At 44.1% G+C, this 15,593-nt stretch overlaps 1 protein-coding gene and 1 long non-coding RNA gene across 6 annotated transcripts in view; both read left to right on the forward strand.

The window, feature by feature from the left end:
• Positions 1-5,581, forward strand: part of LOC143277162 (tudor domain-containing protein 7-like) — a 57,718-nt gene extending 52,137 nt beyond the window's left edge. For all 4 annotated transcript variants that reach the window (XM_076581926.1, XM_076581927.1, XM_076581928.1 and 1 more), the window contains 2 exons: positions 2,443-2,560; positions 3,428-5,581. In XM_076581926.1, coding sequence (XP_076438041.1) covers positions 2,443-2,560; positions 3,428-3,699 — 390 coding nt within the window. In that variant the 3' untranslated portion in view covers positions 3,700-5,581. The remainder of the gene's footprint in view (positions 1-2,442; positions 2,561-3,427) is intronic.
• A 4,053-nt stretch (positions 5,582-9,634) lies between these two features.
• Positions 9,635-14,542, forward strand: LOC143277165 (uncharacterized). 2 transcript variants are annotated; one of them, XR_013053692.1, is made up of 3 exons: positions 9,635-10,766; positions 10,841-11,435; positions 11,478-14,542. It is a non-coding gene; the product is annotated as an uncharacterized LOC143277165 (long non-coding RNA). The 2 variants fall into 2 exon arrangements; XR_013053691.1 differs by having other exon boundaries at positions 10,841-14,542.
• Positions 14,543-15,593: the final 1,051 nt, after the last annotated feature.

The raw sequence follows: 15,593 nt of genomic DNA on the forward strand, positions 1-15,593 counted from the left end.
CTTTTTCAGTGTGCTAGGTGCGTGCTGGGGGTAAGGGGGTGCACGGGAGGGGTAGTACCTCTAGAGGGGGGGCTTCTCACGCTCTTCTGGGAGTGGTTCGTCCTCTGTTGGTCCCCACCGGCACCCAGCTCTCACCTATGGGTCCTAGAAGCTGCTAGCATGCGGCAGCGCCCAACCCCCGGGCAATGGCTTTGACAGGTTGGCTAAACTAGGTGAGGGTAGCCAACAGGTCTCAAACCCTCGGTGAGTTAGGGCTTGTCTACCCAAGCATGTGAAGACTGGATCCGGCAGACTCTGCGGAAGAAACCTTCATGGTTCAACAGAGAGGAAGTTGGTTGCAGCAGAGCACTGTGGTGTGCTGAGGGCAGGATGAGGCACATAGGACATCCTGGTCATCCACTGCATCCTTTTCCATCTCCAGTTGTCTTGACCTCGTCTTGCCACCGGATACAGACAGTCTCGGACAAGAGAGTGAGGTCGACGGTGCGCAACTCCTCCTTACTACAAACAAAGTCATCGCGCAAGTCATCAGTCATCCTTCATCCCATACCATCATTTTCCCCAAGCCCTGTGGCACTGTACCACTTTCCTCCATGTTTCAGCACCACGTCTTGCTGTCAGACAACAGTTTCCATGTCTAACCATTGTACCACCTGGTTGTTGCTGTCAGACAACAGTTTCCATGTCTAACCACTGTACCACCTGGTTGTTGCTGTCAGACAACAGTTTCCATGTCTAACCATTGTACCACCTGGTTGTTGCTGTCAGACAACAGTTTCCATGTCTAACCACTGTACCACCTGGTTGTTGCTGTCAGACAACACTTTCCATGTCTAACCATTGTACCACCTGGTTGTTGCTGTCAGACAACAGTTTCCATGTCTAACCATTGTACCACCTGGTTGTTGCTGTCAGACAACACTTTCCATGTCTAACCATTGTACCACCTGGTTGTTGCTGTCAGACAACACTTTCCATGTCTAACCATTGTACCACCTGGTTGTTGCTGTCAGACAACACTTTCCATGTCTAACCATTGTACCACCTGGTTGCTGTCAGACAACAGTTTCCATGTCTAACCATTGTACCACCTGGTTGCTGTCAGACAACAGTTTCCATGTCTAACCATTGTACCACCTGGTTGTTGCTGTCAGACAACAGTTTCCATGTCTAACCATTGTACCACCTGGTTGCTGTCAGACAACAGTTTCCATGTCTAACCATTGTACCACCTGGTTGCTGTCAGACAACAGTTTCCATGTCTAACCATTGTACCACCTGGTTGTTGCTGTCAGACAACAGTTTCCATGTCTAACCATTGTACCACCTGGTTGTTGTCAGACAACAGTTTCCATGTCTAACCATTGTACCACCTGGTTGTTGTCAGACAACAGTTTCCATGTCTAACCATTGTACCACCTGGTTGTTGTTGTCAGACAACAGTTTCCATGTCTAACCATTGTACCACCTGGTTGTTGCTGTCAGACAACAGTTTCCATGTCTAACCACTGTACCACCTGGTTGTTGCTGTCAGACAACAGTTTCCATGTCTAACCATTGTACCACCTGGTTGTTGTCAGACAACAGTTTCCATGTCTAACCATTGTACCACCTGGTTGTTGTTGTCAGACAACAGTTTCCATGTCTAACCATTGTACCACCTGGTTGTTGCTGTCAGACAACAGTTTCCATGTCTAACCACTGTACCACCTGGTTGTTGCTGTCAGACAACAGTTTCCATGTCTAACCATTGTACCGTCTGGTTGTTGTTGTCAGACAACAGTTTCCATGTCTAACCACTGTACCACCTGGTTGCTGTCAGACAACAGTTTCCATGTCTAACCACTGTACCACCTGGTTGTTGCTGTCAGACAACAGTTTCCATGTCTAACCACTGTACCACCTGGTTGTTGTCAGACAACAGTTTCCATGTCTAACCACTGTACCACCTGGTTGTTGCTGTCAGACAACAGTTTCCATGTCTAACCATTGTACCACCTGGTTGTTGTCAGACAACAGTTTCCATGTCTAACCACTGTACCACCTGGTTGTTGCTGTCAGACAACAGTTTCCATGTCTAACCTGTAGTAACCATTGTACCACCTGGTTGCTGTCAGACAACAGTTTCCATGTCTAACCATTGTACCACCTGGTTGTTGTCGGACAACAGTTTCCATGTCTAACCACTGTACCACCTGGTTGTTGTCAGACAACAGTTTCCATGTCTAACCATTGTACCACCTGGTTGTTGTCAGACAACAGTTTCCATGTCTAACCACTGTACCACCTGGTTGCTGTCAGACAACAGTTTCCATGTCTAACCATTGTACCACCTGGTTGTTGTCAGACAACAGTTTCCATGTCTAACCACTGTACCACCTGGTTGTTGTCAGACAACAGTTTCCATCTCTAACTATTGTACCACTTTCCTCCATGTTCCAGCACCACGTCTTGCTGCCAGACTACAGTTTCCATGTGGTGGTGTCGCAGGAGGAGATGTTTTTTCTGCCCAAAACTTTCTGGCCCATCCCCTTTGCTGCCTTCAGGGCTTCTCTTCACGGTCAGTGATGGCGTCTTTCTGTAGTGTTTTCTGTTAGGATAGTTCATGTTCATTTCATTTTGTTCATAGCTTTGAATGGGCCATTTCAGGGCTAACACAGGATAGTTCATGTTCATTTCATTTTGTTCATAGCTTTGAATGGGCCATTTCAGGGCTAACACAGGATAGTTCATGTTCATTTCATTTTGTTCATAGCTGTAAACGGGCCATTTCAGGGCTAACACAGGATAGTTCATGTTCATTTCATTTTGTTCATAGCTGTAAACGGGCCATTTCAGGGCTAACACAGGATAGTTCATGTTCATTTCATTTTGTTCATAGCTGTAAACGGGCCATTTCAGGGCTAACACAAAACAGTTGTTGAAACCAGTTGAAGAGAAGCCAGAATAATGTTAAAAGTCAGTTAAATCAAATCCAGGAAGACTAATTTACCCACATAATGCTCAGTCCATGTAAAATTTAAATCGGGTCAGAAATATTGATAATTACTTAAAATAACTTTCACCAGTACACTGTTCCACCAATATCTATTTCAGTCCATGTAAAAGAAAATCCTTAATTCATGACACAATGTACATACAGCATGATTGTTTTTGTGTTGTTGTTAGATCTATTTATTAGTGGTTTCTCATTAATTCATGACACAATGTAATATAGCATGATTGTTTTTTGTTGTTGTTAGATCAATTTATAAGTGGTTTCTCATTAATTCGTGACACAATGTACATATAGCATGATTGTTTTTGTGTTGTTGTTAGATCAATTTATAAGTGGTTTCTCATTAATTCATGACACAATGTACATACAGCATGATTGTTTTTGTGTTGTTGTTAGATCAATTTATAAGTGGTTTCTATGACTGTTCAGGGATAAAGCCGGCGGGGGAGGGGGCGGAGAGGTTCTGGAGTGAAGCGGTGAAGTACCGCTTCTGTGAGAAGACGCTGAGCAAGACGCTGATGGCCGTCATCAGGCGGGTGGACAGTGAAGAGGTGGAGGGGGTGACGGGGGATGCCGACGGAGCCCTGCAGACATCCAGGAAGCTGTCACTCCACCTGGTGGACACGTCAGACCCCGACACGGATGTCGTCATCGCCGAGTTCCTGCTGGCCACCAGTCCTGATGTCACGGCCATTGTTTGAGGGGTTGGGGGTGTTGGTGTGAGGTTCTGATGAGTGTGGCTATGTGAGTGTGTGTGTCGGTGTGTTAATGTGTGTGTGTGTGTGTCTGTGGAGGGCAGGTGTACATGAATTATTGGTTTTCAAGAAACTGACAGTATCTGGCTGAAGTTAAACAGCTTGAAATCCCTCCACTGTTTGGTGAATGTTGGGACTGCTGGTTTGGGTGAGAAGGAGATGTGTGCGTGTGTGTGTGTGCACATGTGTCTGTGTGTGTCTGTGTGTGTGTACATGTGTGTGTGTGTGAAATTTGCATCATCATGTTACTCCAGTGTTTTCCAGTGTCTTGCTAAACAATACAGCGCTGTTCAAATCCCAGTTCTGTGAATGCTTTATTGCGGGTGTGGGGAGAAGAGGGAGGAGGAGGTGTGTGAGACAGTTTGCAGTTTGTTGAACTATTGCTGTGAGGTGGTTGGTCCATCTCTGATTTGATGATGATAGTGATAATGTGCTTGATAATAATATTGATGATGTACTTGATAATGATAATGATGACGCAGATTGACGTTCACACCTTCCAGTCAGGGAGCAGATGGTGTTTTCAGCCGAACGTTATACATACATAAACATACATGCATCGTCAAGTACACCATGCCCGAACAAGTGTGCGCGCATACAACACACAGTCAAACACACCCGCCAACACACATGCAGTCGGTCAGCAGAAGATGATCAGTCAAGGCAGACTGTGGGAGGTGTGTTTGAGAGATTATTTGGTTGTGTCATCATTTGGCCAGCAGTAGTTTTTGTTTTGTTTGATTTTTTTGTGTGCATGTGTGTGGACGTTCATGTCATGTGCATGTCTGTGTAAATGAAATGAATTCTTGGGGGTGGTGTGTGTGTTTGTGTATGTGTGTTTTTGCTTTTTATTTCTTTTTTTTTTTAGAACATGGGTTGTTGTTGTTTTTTTGGGGGGTTGTTTCTTTTTTACTACTTTCTCTTTTGTTTCTTTTTGTTTTTTGGTGTTTTTTTGTGTGTGCTACTTTCTCTTTTGTTTTTGTTTTAATCATTGCTGTAGAAAATGTACAGTATTTTTTATTATCATAAATCTGATATTGTTAGAAACTGGCTTTAATCACACAGACGACACTGTCACCCACCGGTGCAGACTCCGACAGGGGTCACATTTCCTGTCCTGTCCAAACCACTAATCTGCAATGCAGAGAAATCAGAAGTAGCTGCAGCTAATAGCCTCCCTTGGTAAGTTACCTCCCTTGTGTTAATGGAAACGGCGCCCTTTTGTCCTCTAGAGGATTAGGCTCTGCCTTCCTGTGCAGAGCCCTGGACACACGTCACTAGACACACGTCACAGTAGTAATGAATTGTCTGCCCCTGTGGCCGTGAAAGGCTGTGGGCCTTTTCATCTGTTGAGCATTGGGTTAATCTGCTGGTCAGGCATCTGCTTGGCAGATCTGGTGTAGCGTATATGGATTTGTCCGAACGCAATGACGCCTCCTTGAAAAATTGACTGAACTTTAAATCCCCCCTGACTGTGCCAGAAATCAGCGATGTTTGCATCATTGACAATTTGAAAGCCAGACGTGACTGAGAGGATTGAATCTGAAACTGATGCTGCCAGTCAAAGAGAGAGAGAGAGAGAGAGTTAGATTGGACAGACATGAACATCATGTTGAGAGAGAGAGAGAGTTAGATTGGACAGAGACATGAACATCATGTTGAGAGAGAGAGAGAAAGTTAGATTGGACAGAGACATTAACATCATGATGAGAGAGAGAGAGAGTTAGATTGGACAGAGACATGGACATTATGTTGAGAGAGGGAGAGAGAGAGTTAGATTGGACAGAGACATGAACATCATGTTGAGAGAGGGAGAGAGAGAGTTAGATTGGACAGAGACATGAACATCATGATGAGAGAGGGAGAGAGAGAGTTAGATTGGACAGAGACATGAACATCATGATGAGAGAGGGAGAGAGAGAGTTAGATTGGACAGAGACATGGACATTATGTTGAGAGAGGGAGAGAGAGAGTTAGATTGGACAGAGACATGAACATCATGTTGAGAGAGGGAGAGAGAGAGTTAGATTGGACAGAGACATGAACATCATGATGAGAGAGGGAGAGAGAGAGTTAGATTGGACAGAGACATGAACATCATGATGAGAGAGGGAGAGAGAGAGTTAGATTGGACAGAGACATGGACATCATGTTGAGAGAGGGAGAGAGAGAGTTAGATTGGACAGACATGAACATCATGTTGAGAGAGGGAGAGAGAGAGTTAGATTGGACAGAGACATGAACATCATGATGAGAGAGGGAGAGAGAGAGTTAGATTGGACAGAGACATGAACATCATGATGAGAGAGAGAGAGAGTTAGATTGGACAGAGACATGGACATTATGTTGAGAGAGGGAGAGAGAGAGTTAGATTGGACAGAGACATGAACATCATGTTGAGAGAGGGAGAGAGAGAGTTAGATTGGACAGAGACATGAACATCATGATGAGAGAGGGAGAGAGAGAGTTAGATTGGACAGAGACATGAACATCATGATGAGAGAGGGAGAGAGAGAGTTAGATTGGACAGAGACATGGACATTATGTTGAGAGAGGGAGAGAGAGAGTTAGATTGGACAGAGACATGAACATCATGTTGAGAGAGGGAGAGAGAGAGTTAGATTGGACAGAGACATGAACATCATGATGAGAGAGGGAGAGAGAGAGTTAGATTGGACAGAGACATGAACATCATGATGAGAGAGGGAGAGAGAGAGTTAGATTGGACAGAGACATGGACATCATGTTGAGAGAGGGAGAGAGAGAGTTAGATTGGACAGACATGAACATCATGTTGAGAGAGGGAGAGAGAGAGTTAGATTGGACAGAGACATGAACATCATGATGAGAGAGGGAGAGAGAGAGTTAGATTGGACAGAGACATGAACATCATGTTGAGAGAGGGAGAGAGAGAGTTAGATTGGACAGAGACATGAACATGTTGAGAGAGGGAGAGAGAGAGTTAGATTGGACAGAGACATGAACATGTTGAGAGAGGGAGAGAGAGAGTTAGATTGGACAGAGACATGGACATTATGTTGAGAGAGGGAGAGAGAGAGTTAGATTGGACAGAGACATGAACATCATGTTGAGAGAGGGAGAGAGAGAGTTAGATTGGACAGAGACATGGACATTATGTTGAGAGAGGGAGAGAGAGAGTTAGATTGGACAGAGACATGAACATCATGATGAGAGAGGGAGAGAGAGAGTTAGATTGGACAGAGACATGAACATGTTGAGAGAGGGAGAGAGAGAGTTAGATTGGACAGAGACATGAACATCATGATGAGAGAGGGAGAGAGAGAGTTAGATTGGACAGACATGAACATCATGTTGAGAGAGAGAGTTAGATTGGACAGACATGAACATCATGTTGAGAGAGAGAGTTAGATTGGACAGAGACATGAACATCATGTTGAGAGAGAGAGAGTTAGATTGGACAGAGACATGAACATCATGTTGAGAGAGAGAGACATGAACATCATGTTGAGAGAGAGAGACATGAACATTATGATGAGAGAGAGAGACAGACATGAACATCATGTAGAGAGAGTGTGGACGGTGAAAATAGTTGTGTTCTCAAGTCTTTCAGATGGGAAAAGAAATGCTGGTGCTATTCACACACACTGTACTGATGATAATGATAATGATGATGTGCATTCTTGACACCTATTACCTTGCAGCTCTAAGTGCATTTAACAATCCATATGGTATGAGTTAGGTACAGGAATTTTTTCATCATTATATACCGAAATGATGAGACAGATTGGCTAAAAATAGCCATTTAAAACAACAAGAAAGCAACAACAGTGTAACACCACTCACAACACACCTCTCTCACCTTACCCCCCCTAACCCCCCTCAAGACCAAGTTTGGGTGGGTGTGTGTGTGTGGAGGGGGGGTGCGGGGGGGAGGGAATGTGGGTAGGTCCAGCAGCAGATGACTGCAGTATCAGTCGTGAAATAGTCCCTCTGGGGTTGACTGGCTGTTAGCATCTCGGGTTGAACCACTCCTTGTTGTATGAGGGAACTGATGTACTGTGTGTGTGTGTGTGTGTATGTGTGTGTGTGTGTATGTGTGTGTGTGTGGTGAGTGTATGACTCTGTTGTGTGAGTGCGTGTGCAAATGCATGTGCAGATACATAATTAGCTTCTTTTTTTTCTGATGTTTCGCTTTTTCTGCTTCCGCATTGAAAAAATTGAAGTCCAATATGCAGTGTACATAGCAACATATTCTTGACCTCAGTGAAATGTATGTGTTGTATTTCATTGTCACTGATGTCAGTACAGCTAGGGCACTCATGATGTCTGTGTACAAAAGCAACACTGATTCAACTCGCGTTGCCTTTCATCCTTGTCCTGCAGATGCCACCACCGTGGCACTTGTGATGTTTGTGTACAGGAGCTGCTATCATTGGACTCACGTTGTCTTTAATCCTTGTGGAGCCGATGCCATTGCCATGGGGATGTGTGTATAACTGACACTGTATTCCACTTCCATTGTGATAACTTGTGTGTGTGTGTTTGTGTGCCCCAGAATTTGAGACATTATGTTTTCTTTACGTTGATGATGGTAGGAATGTTGATAGGCAGTGCTGTGATCTATGGGTCCTTTAAGGTTTGGGGGCCACTGGACAAGGCTGTACTCTCTTGATACAACCTGGCGTCAACCAGGCCTGAGGGATCCAGACATCTGCAGTGTTGGTCAGGCAATTGAAGCTAAGACGTATCCATGAAGTGGATGACGCTCAGCTGTGTGGTCAGGCAGTTGAAGCTAAGACGTATCCATGAAGTGGATGACGCTCAGCTGTGTGGTCAGGCAGTTGAAGCTAAGACATATCCATGAAGTGGATGACCCTCAGCTGTGTGGTCAGGCAATTGAAGCTAAGACGTATCCATGAAGTGGATGACGCTCAGCTGTGTAGTCAGGCAGTTGAAGCTAAGACATATCCATGAAGTGGATGACCCTCAGTTGTGTGGTCAGGCAATTGAAGCTAAGACGTATCCATGAAGTGGATGACGCTCAGCTGTGTGGTCAGGCAGTTGAAGCTAAGACGTATCCATGAAGTGGATGACGCTCAGTTGTGTGGTCAGGCAGTTGAAGCTAAGACGTATCCATGAAGTGGATGACGCTCAGCTTCGTGGTCCCAGTCTTCCCATGGACCCTCTAGCACTCTCAGCGCTGGGTAAGAACCAGCCAGAGGCTGGGAAAACCTACTGTGATGGGAATGGAACCCATGTTCTCCCAGTCGCCAGTCTGCGATGTTGACCACTTTGCCATGGCGGCTGGATCCATTGTGATACTTGTTGAAAAGGAACTGGTCAGGTTGGCTTCTGCTGTGCTTATGATAAACAGGTTGATGTAACTTGCTGTAGAGGTGTTAAACACACATATGTAACTTGCTGTACAGGTGTTACAACACACATGTAACTTGCTCTACAGGTGTTACAACACACATGTAACTTGCTGTACAGGTGTTACAACACACATATGTAACTTGCTCTACAGGTGTTAAACACACACATGTAACTTGCTCTACAGGTGTTAAACACACATATGTAACTTGCTCTACAGGTGTTAAACACACATATGTAACTTGCTCTACAGGTGTTAAACACACACATGTAACTTGCTCTACAGGTGTTACAACACACATGTAACTTGCTCTACAGGTGTTACAACACACATGTAACTTGCTGTACAGGTGTTACAACACACATGTAACTTGCTGTACAGGTGTTACAACACACATGTAACTTGCTCTACAGGTGTTACAACACACATGTAACTTGCTGTACAGGTGTTAAACACACATATGTAACTTGCTGTAGAGGTGTTACAACACACATGTAACTTGCTCTACAGATGTTACAACACACATGTAACTTGCTCTACAGGTGTTACAACACACATGTAACTTGCTCTACAGGTGTTACAACACACATGTAACTTGCTGTACAGGTGTTACAACACACATGTAACTTGCTCTACAGGTGTTACAACACACATGTAACTTGCTGTACAGGTGTTATAACACACATGTAACTTGCTGTACAGGTGTTACAACACACATGTAACTTGCTCTACAGGTGTTACAACACACTTTGTTTTACAATGTATTTGCTTGTCTTGTATGTGAGTGAATATTACAGCTGTGCTTGGTGAGTTGATATCAGACACACCTTCTGCCAGTGGTGAGACGTGGGTGGGGGGGTCATCAGTTGTGGCAGGTATAGAAGCGACAAGCCACCCTCCACGTCATCAGTTGTGCCAGGTAAAGAAGCGACAAGCCACCCTCCACGTCATCAGTTGTGCCAGGTAAAGAAGCCACAAGCCACCCTCCACGTCATCAGTTGTGCCAGGTAAAGAAGCCACAAGCCACCCTCCACGTCATCAGTTGTGGCAGGTATAGAAGCCACAAGCCACCCTCCACGTCATCAGTTGTGGCAGGTATAGAAGCGACAAGCCACCCTCCACGTCATCAGTTGTGGCAGGTATAGAAGCCACAAGCCACCCTCCACGTCATCAGTTGTGGCAGGTATAGAAGCGACAAGCCACCCTCCACAGAGTGGCCTGTCACCTCAGCCACTGATGCTACAAATTGGTGGGAGTCCTACAGATCACTGTCAATATTGCTGTGTCTCTTACTCCAGTCAATTATATATGGGGAAGGTGAAAGACAATTATATTGTAGGAAGGTGAAAGACAATTATGTTGTAGGAAGGTGAAAGACAATTATATTGTAGGAAGGTAAAAGACAGTTATATTGTAGGAAGGTGAAAGACAGTTATATTGTAGGAAGGTGAAAGACAATTATGTTGTAGGAAGGTGAAAGACAATTATATTGTAGGAAGGTAAAAGACAGTTATATTGTAGGAAGGTGAAAGACAGTTATATTGTAGGAATGTGAAAGACAATTATGTTGTAGGAAGGTGAAAGACAATTATGTTGTAGGAAGGTGAAAGACAGTTATATTGTAGGAAGGTGAAAGACATAATTATATTGTAGGAAGGTGAAAGCTATATTGTAGGAAGGTGAAAGACAATTATGTTGTAGGAAGGTGAAAGACAATTATGTTGTAGGAAGGTGAAAGACATAATTATATTGTAGGAAGGTAAAAGACAATTATATTGTAGGAAGGTAAAAGACAATTATGTTGTAGGAAGGTGAAAGCCATATTGTAGGAAGGTGAAAGCCATATTGCAGGAAGGTGAAAGACAATTATATTGTAGGAAGGTAAAAGCTATATTGTAGGAAGGTGAAAGCCATAATTATATTGTAGGAAGGTGAAAGCCATAATTATATTGTAGGAAGGTGAAAGACAATTATGTTGTAGGAAGGTGAAAGCCGTAATTGTAGGAAGGTGAAAGCCATAATTATGTTGTAGGAAGGTGAAAGCCGTAATTGTAGGAAGGCCTTAATTGTAGGAAGGTGAAAGCCGTAATTGTTGGAAGGCCGTAATTGTAGGAGGGTGAAAGCTGTAATTGTAGGAAGGTGAAAGCCGTAATTATGTTGTAGGAAGGTGAAAGACAATTATGTTGTAGGAAGGTGAATTATATTGTTGGAAGGTGATTTATATTGTTGGAAGGTGAAATTTATTGTAGGAAGGTGAAAGCCATAATTATATTGTAGGAAGGTGAAAGCCATAATTGTAGGAAGGTAAAAGCTATATTGTAGGAAGGTGAATTATATTGTAGGAAGGTAAAAGCTATTTTGTAGGAAGGTGAATTATATTGTAGGAAGGTGAATTATATTGTAGGAAGGTGAATTATATTGTAGGAAGGTGAATTATGTTGTACAAAGGTGAAAGCCGTAATTATTTATTGTAGGAAGGTGAAAGACAATTATATTGTAGGAAGGTGAAAGCCATAATTATATTGTAGGAAGGTGAAAGCCATAATTGTTGGAAGGTGAAAGCCATAATTATATTGTAGGAAGGTGAAAGCCATAATTGTAGGAAGGTGAAAGCCATAATTATATTGTAGGAAGGTGAAAGCCGTAATTATATTGTAGGAAGGTACATGTAAAAGCCCACTTGTGTACATTCGAGTGAATGTGGGAGATCCAGCCCAAGAAAGAAGAAGCAGCAGATATCACACAGCAGTGGCTAATGCACTTCTGTCAACATTTTGATGTCTTGCCCTTTGGCCTCACCGTCATCTTCAGCCCTAACCATTAACCATTGCAGACTGTGTGATTGGAAATGTGTGCTTATTACAATTCAGTATTGGAGAAAAAAAATCACCCCAACCAATCCATACATCTTTCTGTGGAAAAAAACAGTAAAGTTATACTGGCCTGTCGGTCACACCCAGCACTGTATCAACCAGCACCAAGAGCACAACTCTGATGCCTCCTCACACTGATGGACACTTTTCTGTCCGGTCCAAAAAATGGGAGGTATTTATCAAGGTGAAGACTGTGAAACATTTTAGTTAAGTGATGAGTTAGTGATTTAAAGCTGTTACATTATTGATCTAATAAAGGTTTAGGTCACTGGTACATATATATTATATACACACCCCATTAAGGAGAAGCATGAGCGAAGGAAGCAGGGCACAACTTCTGGAGACGTTTTCCCTTGCAACACCTGTGGGAAGTGCTGCGCATCCAGAATCGGCCTCTTCTCCCATATGAGGACACACACCGACAGATAAGCCTGCCTGCCTACTCATCCGTCAGTCCGACGGGAGACTCCATCATACACACCACTGCTTTGCAGACACTTTTCATGTTCTCAGCTATGTATAGCCCAGCTTGTTGACAAATAATTTTGACTGTTGACACTGATCAGGCGTCGCTGTGAAGCAGCAATGTGGATGATGTATTGCATGCTGCTTGCTTACGGATTTCATGACGGCTCTGTGTGGCTTGCTGGGCTGGAAGCAGCATGAGGTGAAAGATTGCTTTGGGTATACCTGTCTTGACACACATACCTGTCTTGACACACTGTGTTAGGATATACCTGTCTTGACACACTGTGTTAGAATATACCTGTCTTGACACACTGTGTTAGGATATACCTGTCTTGACACACTGTGTTAGATATACCTGTCTTGACACTGTGTTAGGATATACCTGTCTTGACACACTGTGTTAGAATATACCTGTCTTGACACACTGTGTTAGGATATACCTGTCTTGACACACTGTGTTGGTATATACCTGTTTTGACACACTGTGTTAGGATATACCTGTCTTGACACTGTGTTAGGATATACCTGTCTTGACACACTGTGTTAGAAAGATAACCAGGTGAGGTCTGCTTTGGATATACCTGTCTTGACACACTGTGTTAGTATATACCTGTTTTACACACTGTGTTAGGATATACCTGTCTTGACACACTGTGTTAGTATATACCTGTCTTGACACACTGTGTTGGTATATACCTGTCTTGACACACTGTGTTAGGATATACCTGTCTTGACACACTGTGTTAGGATATACCTGTCTTGACACACTGTGTTAGGATATACCTGTCTTGACACACTGTGTTAGTATATACCTGTTTTGACACACTGTGTTAGGATATACCTGTCTTGACACACTGTATTAGGATGTACCTGTCTTGACACTGTGTTAGTATATACCTGTTTTGACACACTGTGTTAGGATATACCTGTCTTGACACACTGTGTTAGAAAGATAACCAGGTGAGGTCTGCTTAGGATATACCTGTCTTGACACACTGAGGTCTGCTTAGGATATACCTGTCTGGACACACTGAGGTCTGCTTAGGATATACCTGTCTGGACACACTGAGGTCTGCTTAGGATATAGCTGTCTGGACACACTGAGGTCTGCTTAGGATATACCTGTCTTGACACACTGAGGTCTGCTTAGGATATACCTGTCTGGACACACTGAGGTCTGCTTAGGATATAGCTGTCTGGACACACTGAGGTCTGCTTAGGATATAGCTGTCTGGACACACTGAGGTCTGCTTAGGATATAGCTGTCTGGACACACTGAGGTCTGCTCAGTATATACCTGTCTGGACACACTGAGGTCTGCTTAGGATATAGCTGTCTGGACACACTGAGGTCTGCTTAGGATATACCTGTCTGGACACACTGAGGTCTGCTTAGGATATAGCTGTCTGGACACACTGAGGTCTGCTTAGGATATAGCTGTATGGACACACTGAGGTCTGCTTAGGATATACCTGTCTGGACACACTGAGGTCTGCTTAGGATATAGCTGTCTGGACACACTGAGGTCTGCTTAGGATATAGCTGTATGGACACACTGAGGTCTGCTTAGGATATAGCTGTATGGACACACTGAGGTGTGCTTAGGATATAGCTGTCTGGACACACTGAGGTGTGCTTAGGATATACCTGTATGGACACACTGAGGTCTGCTTAGGATATAGCTGTATGGACACACTGAGGTGTGCTTAGGATATAGCTGTCTGGACACACTGAGGTGTGCTTAGGATATAGCTGTCTGGACACACTGTTAGATAACTAGGTGATGTCTGTTTAGGATATACCTGTCTTGACAAACTGAGGTGTGCTCAGGAAATACCATTCTTGACACACTGAGGTCTGCTCAGGATATGTATACCTGTCTTGACACTACATGTTGGAAAGAAAATCAGGTGGGGCCTGCCTGATGTTCATGTACCAGTCTAAGGCAGAAATCTGAGGTTGTCTTCAGTGGGGATGAACTGTTTCAGGTTTGGATGATGGTCAGTTGTTTTTTTACAGTTACGTTTCTGTTTGAAAGCCAGTTGTACTTTTCTTTCTGAGATAATAATAAACATGATGGATTGAACTGACATTGTGTGTGCATGTGTGTTTATATTATTATTTTTCATTTCTTTTTGTTTATTTGATTTATTTACAGCTGTGTGTCAAAGCCTGAGTCTCAGCAAACAGCTTTCCCTGTCCGTTGTGCAGTGTTGATCATGGAGGAAGGTGGTAGAATGGTTAGACACCTTTCTGTCACTACAGTGTCCGTCAGGGTCTGGGCTGGATTCGCACTTTGCCGTTTCTCCCAGTGTGACTGATGATCAAAGTGAGCATCAAGTCGTTTGGATGAAGTGACAAAGGTTCTGTGTGCAGCACGTACTTGGCGCACTGAAAAATAAATTATAGCAATAAATGTGTTGTCCTCTGGTGAATTCCTGTAGGTCTACTCTGATAGGTACACAGATATATGTACGTGCACTTAAGGCCTGGCAAAGCACGTTGGGTAATGCCGCTGGTCAGGCCGCATCTGCTGAGCAGATGTGGTGAAGCGTATATGGATTTGTCAGAGCGCATTTATGCCTTCTAAAGAAACTGATCTGCAGTGTTGCCAGTCCGTGGTGATTTCTTCCGGCCTTCCCACTGCGTGGTGATGTCTTCCTGCCTTCCCAGTCCATGGTGATTTCTTCCTGCCTTCCCAGTCCGTGGTGATTTCTTCCTGCCTTCCCAGTGCGTGGTGATTTCTTCCTGCCTTCCCAGTGCGTGGTGATTTCTTCCTGCCTTCCCAGTCCATGGTGATGTCTTCCTGCCTTCCCAGTCCATGGTGATTTCTTCCTGCCTTCCCAGTCCGTGGTGATTTCTTCCTGCCTTCCCAGTCCATGGTGATGTCTTCCCGCCTTCCAGTCCATGGTGATGTCTTCCCGCCTTCCCAGTCCATGGTGATGTCTTCCCGCCTTCCCAGTCCGTGGTGATTTCTTCCTGCCTTCCCACTGCGTGGTGATGTCTTCCTGCCTTTCCAGTCCATGGTGATTTCTTCCCGCCTTCCCAGTCCGTGGTGATTTCTTCCTGCCTTCCCACTGCGTGGTGATGTCTTCCTGCCTTCCCAGTCCATGGTGATTTCTTCCTGCCTTCCCACTGCGTGG

This window comes from Babylonia areolata, chromosome 33 (assembly GCF_041734735.1).
Source record: "Babylonia areolata isolate BAREFJ2019XMU chromosome 33, ASM4173473v1, whole genome shotgun sequence".
Lineage (NCBI taxonomy): Eukaryota > Metazoa > Mollusca > Gastropoda > Neogastropoda > Buccinidae > Babylonia > Babylonia areolata.